The 5,040-nt window shown below is 39.6% G+C and overlaps 1 protein-coding gene across 1 annotated transcript; it reads right to left on the bottom strand.

The window, feature by feature from the left end:
* Window positions 1-1,338: 1,338 nt before the first annotated feature.
* Window positions 1,339-4,794, bottom strand: LOC112392093 (ubiquitin carboxyl-terminal hydrolase 31-like; the record flags this gene model as incomplete). Its single annotated transcript, XM_024733621.1, has 4 exons — window positions 1,339-1,483; window positions 3,777-3,912; window positions 4,526-4,618; window positions 4,709-4,794. Coding segments are annotated over 4 exons (460 nt in total), but the record flags the coding sequence as incomplete, so codon positions are not given.
* Window positions 4,795-5,040: the final 246 nt, after the last annotated feature.

Genomic DNA, 5,040 nt, shown 5'->3' with positions numbered 1-5,040 from the left:
GAATGGATAAACAAAATGTGGTATATACATATAATGGAATAATACTCAGCCATAAAAAGGAATGAAGGACTGATATATGCTACAATGTGGATGAACCTTGAGACACTATGCTAAGTCAAAGAAACAAGTCACAAAAGGCCACTTATTATATGATTCCATTCATATCGAAGTCTAGACTAGGGAAATCTATAGAGGCAGAAAGTAGAATAACGACTGCTTAGGACTGGGTGGGATGGGGAGATTGGGAGGTGTCCTTAGGGGAGACAAAGTAGGAGCTAATGAGACGGGAGCTGGAGAAATGCATTTTTAGCAAAGCGAACAGTAGGGAAAGTATAAAAGCATATGGCATGTTCCAGAAATAAAGAGTAACTTGGATAGGGTACATGGGGAAGAAAATGGAATATAGTAGAGGCTGGAAAAAAGGCAAGGACCAAATCATGAGGGACCATGCATTCTTCCCAGGTATTCAGATTTAATCGCAGACAAAAGGGAAGCACTGGTAAATCAATAAGCACGTAACGTGGTCAGAACTGTACGTCAGAATAAGTCTGGTGGCGCTGTGGAGAAATAACTGAACGGGAGGAAGCCCAGGGGTAAAGAAGTTACTAGAAAAGCCCAGTTGAGACTGGTCTGCACTGTGTCAGTCGCAGTAGAATGCAGAGGAAAACTTCAGTTGTGAATTTAAGTCAAAATCTGAGGGAGAAGTGTTTGGGTCCAGCTTGGGTGAAGAGAAGGATGGTGGTGCCGCATTTCACAGAAGAAACGCAAGAGGAGCTAAGAAAGAAATGCTCAGTGTAAGATACCTGTAGGACTACAAACAGAGTTTCCAGTGGACAGCTGGAAGTCAGGGAATGGAACCAGAAGAAAAGTGGGGGCTAGTGGAGAGTTTCGCTCTAAAAATCACCAGTAGAAAATACTGGCAAGACTGGGTAGAGCAGCGGTTCTCAAACTTTCACGTGCATCAGAATCACCTGTTAAAAACAGATTGCTGGGCTCTGCCCCCAGCGTTTCTGTTCAGCAGGTCTCGAGTGGCACCTAAGAATTTGCATTTCTAATCGGTTCCCAGGAGACACTGATGTTTTGACAAGCACTGGAGTACAGCAAACAGAATAGAAGCCCTAGGATCTTGAAGAACACTAAGGCCAGGAACAAAGTTTTTCCCAAGAATTGCCTTCTGCCAGGGAAATATGTTACCTAAAATTTATACCATCATAAAAAGATGTGTTATGTGTATTCTACCACAATTTTAAAAAATTATACCATCATATAATCTAAGAGGGTAGACATTTGTTAGACCTGCAAACCCAGGTGGTATTATGGAAACAGATACTCATTTACCTCTTTGACTGAGAATTCCTTCAGGCCTAAATATTTCTGGAGTCTCAAAGGCAAAAATGCAGTCGCTTTCATGGACTGTTTCCAGGTCGTCTGTGTCACAAAAGGAACGATGGAACCCATCATAGTACATTTCTGTTAACACAATCTAAAAATGGGAAAAATGTAAATAGTTGGATAACTGGAAAGTCAATATGAATTGATCTCCCAATCCAGCTGTGAACGTCTCCAGACCAGCAGGACTGCAGTGATCTGAGGGCTTGGAAACACCTCATCAAGCCGATGTGATTTGCCTTTAATAAGAGAGTCTTGGAAGCACAGTATCTTCTATGACTGTATAACAACATACTCTGATTTCAGAGTGCTGTGGCACTAAATCCAGAGTTTCCTCTAAGTTTTGGTGAAGAGACTCAGCAGATACAAAGTCTAAGGCCCTTCTTTCACAGGGGGAAGAAACTAAAGAGAGATGGAGTGACTTGCCTAAGGTTATACAACTACTCAGCCTCGTAGCGAGGATAGATAGAGTCCACATCTGACTCCGAGACTTTCTCCTACCATTAAATTTTCTTCTTTTCAGATTAAAAAATGTCAAATAATCATGGACATTTGTGTTGGAAAAAAAATGAAATCAATTCAAATGTCCAACAAAAGGAACTAGTTAACTATACTATAGTTCTACTGGAATTATAAAGCGCTTCCAAAGAATGAGCTGCATATATCTGCACTAACGTGGAAAGATCTCCTAAGTAAATATTAAAAGTAGGGAAAGAAAAGTGTGACTACACAGTTCCATTTTCATAAAATTTTAATATAGTACATGCACAGGAAAAAATATGAATGAATATACAACACAGTATTAAAGTTAGTAACCCTTAGTTCTTAAGATACTTAGTACAAGATACTTTCACTTCTAAGTTAAGTTTCTGAAATGGTTAAGTATTTTGTAATGAAAGAAAAACAAAAGATGGGGAAGAAGACAATGGAGACATTTAGAGACCTCATTACGTGCTCAGCAGCACCCTCTAGTGAAAAAGCACTGGACTGAGCTTGAAGAAGTTCCAATTCTGGCCTGCCACCGCCAACCAGCCCTGTGATCTTGAACAAGTCACATGGTTTCTCTGGGCCTCCTTCAAATGAGAGGGTTGGACTGGACCCCTAAGGTCCCCTCTACTATCACAAACATACTATGAGTTGATGAGGTGAAAGGAGCTTGGTGGCATATTCCACAAACAGTCCAAGAAAAATATTTCTGGCCCTTTTTTCTTCTAATGATTTTAATGACCGTATTGTTTTCCCGAAGGTGAACATGCAAGTATAATTCACTTTCTCCAGCAAGCTGAGGTCAAAAACAAACTTGTAATTACATCACTCATTTAAACAATGCAAAAAGAGCCAGACAGCACTGGAAGATTTAAAGATACAGACAGATCTGCCTCGGACACACACCTAAGCCTCCCTCTTTCTGTCTTTTCCCTCACCTTGAATTTAAAATAAATAAATAAGCAAATAAATCAATGAGCACCTCAAAGTAAGGAAAAATGTGAACATTTTATCAATCTGCCAGTACTTGGCCTATGAAAATATGAGATATTTGCTATATCAGGGCAACACTGTTGGTTGTTTTTGTTTTACTGTGGTAACTTCTCAAATGAGGTCACAGGAGGCCAAAGTACAAAACACCTTTATTTGTCACATGATTACACAGCAGCTTCCAGAAGTTATCTAGGGAAAGCTATTCAGCCACTGGATCATCTTTCCTTGGTAAATTTTAAATAGGGAATTTTTTTCCAAATAAAACCCCAACAGTGAATTGAGTAAAAGAGTATGCAAAAGTATGTCAAGTCACAAACAGGCCAAAATTATTTTTGGTCAATATAACTACTTATCAAAAATTTACCCAAAAAAGAAAGGGAGGAGATACAACTTTCCTTTCTCTTCTCTAAACAAGGTAAGAGACTCTAGCCTAGCTTTAATCAGAAAATAAACCAAACTGAGCACCTGTATGTACTGTACTAGAAATAGGCCCATTCTTATCACCATAATGGGAAGGGATTTTCAAGAGCCACTGGTTGAGTTTTCTAAGCCTCTCTGACCTTCAAATACCACAGGATGCTCTTCCTATTGCCCACATGAGCACCCACAGAATGATTTAAGAGGGGTTAACTAATTATACTTTATACACAAAGCTGAAAGAAGGTCTTGGTGTAAAGTCATAGCTTTTCCTTTTAAATATATATATACAATTAAATGAAGCATGAGAAGTTTTTGTGTATATTTTTCTCCTTTGGATCCTGATTTTTTATTTTTCCCTCAACACTAGAAACAACTGGTTTTAAATTTCTCTCCAACCATGTTTGGCTGAGAACTGTTAAAAAATTCCAGAAGAAAAGAAAGCAACACTTTTGTGGCTCGTGTGTAATCGGTCTTAGCAAGCTTATTACCTGATCAGTGGGGATCTTTGTTTCCATAGACACTGCTTCCCGAAGTCTGGCGACAGTCCCAGACAGAGGCACGGCCACACCAATCCGCATGCAGTGAGAACATTTCCCTTGATACACTACAGTGACATACAGAGGCCTGTACAGATCAAAGTCAGATATTCTTATTAGTCACTTACTTCAACTAAAATATGGAAGCAGGACAACCCTGATCTGGAATCAACAAAACTAAAGCTAACCCACACCTTTAATTGGACCTAAGTAGAACTATCAAACAACAATGAAGAACTCTTTGGAAAAGGCAATACAGCATAATAATAAAGGCAACACAACAAAAATACAGCGTATCAATACTTGGTTCTGTGCTTTGTATTTTCTTTATAACAGCGTAACTCCTAGAAATTTCAAAACAGTTCAAATAAAGCAGCTAATTAAAAGTGGCACGTAAGGTCTCTAGAGGCTCTAGAAGGCATTCAACAACCTTCTCCGGCCCCAATACTATAGGTGGATGACCTATAGGCGGAACAGACTACAACCAGACCAACCAAAAAGACTTGCTTGCCCCATGCACCTGCTCACCCTGCAAACTCAGACAGGCATTTATAAATTTCTATAAGGCCTTAACAATGCCTGTATTCAATTTATCACTGAGCCTATTACTTGTTTAAATATGCAAGAAGCCCCAACAGGAACCTACAGAGGAAAAGGAACATATAGGAATATAGTCTTAATTTTATTAACTCTGTTCTTACCTTGTGTGGGGTAGTGGAATTGGCAAAGAAATGCAGAGGAAAGGATCAAAAGTGTTGCTCTGCTTCTGGCAATGAGGACATGTCAAAGAAGATCTGCAAAAATAAAAATGTAAGACACTCACATTAAGATCACCTAGAACTACATAAGCACACAACATAAGGGAAATTTTAATTTGCTCGTACCTGTACTGGGCTTGAAAAAGTTCTTGTACGAAAGTGCTACAGACAGGAAAAGATGGTCCCTCGGGCATATCAGTCTCTGATGGTGGCTAAAAAAAAATAAAGTACAATTTCACAGACTAAAAGTGCCAGCTCTTGATTAAAGATGAGCCTAAAAGTGTCACAGATGTCCTTGACCTCCTTTACAAGATCTGCATCAGATCCAGATGTTTCAGGGAAAGACATCTGCTAAAGGGACCAGAACACAGATGCCAGGGTGTGGGTCACATGGACTCATCGCCTCACAGGCTCTCCCAGACACAGTGCTTATCTGTCTCTCCACCCCATCCAGGCAG

This window comes from Neophocaena asiaeorientalis, unplaced genomic scaffold, assembly GCF_003031525.2.
Source record: "Neophocaena asiaeorientalis asiaeorientalis breed wild unplaced genomic scaffold, Neophocaena_asiaeorientalis_V1.1 C49231903, whole genome shotgun sequence".
NCBI lineage: Eukaryota > Metazoa > Chordata > Mammalia > Artiodactyla > Phocoenidae > Neophocaena > Neophocaena asiaeorientalis.
The sequence above is the reverse complement of the archived record's forward strand: the minus strand, read 5'-3'. Positions and strand labels throughout refer to the sequence as shown.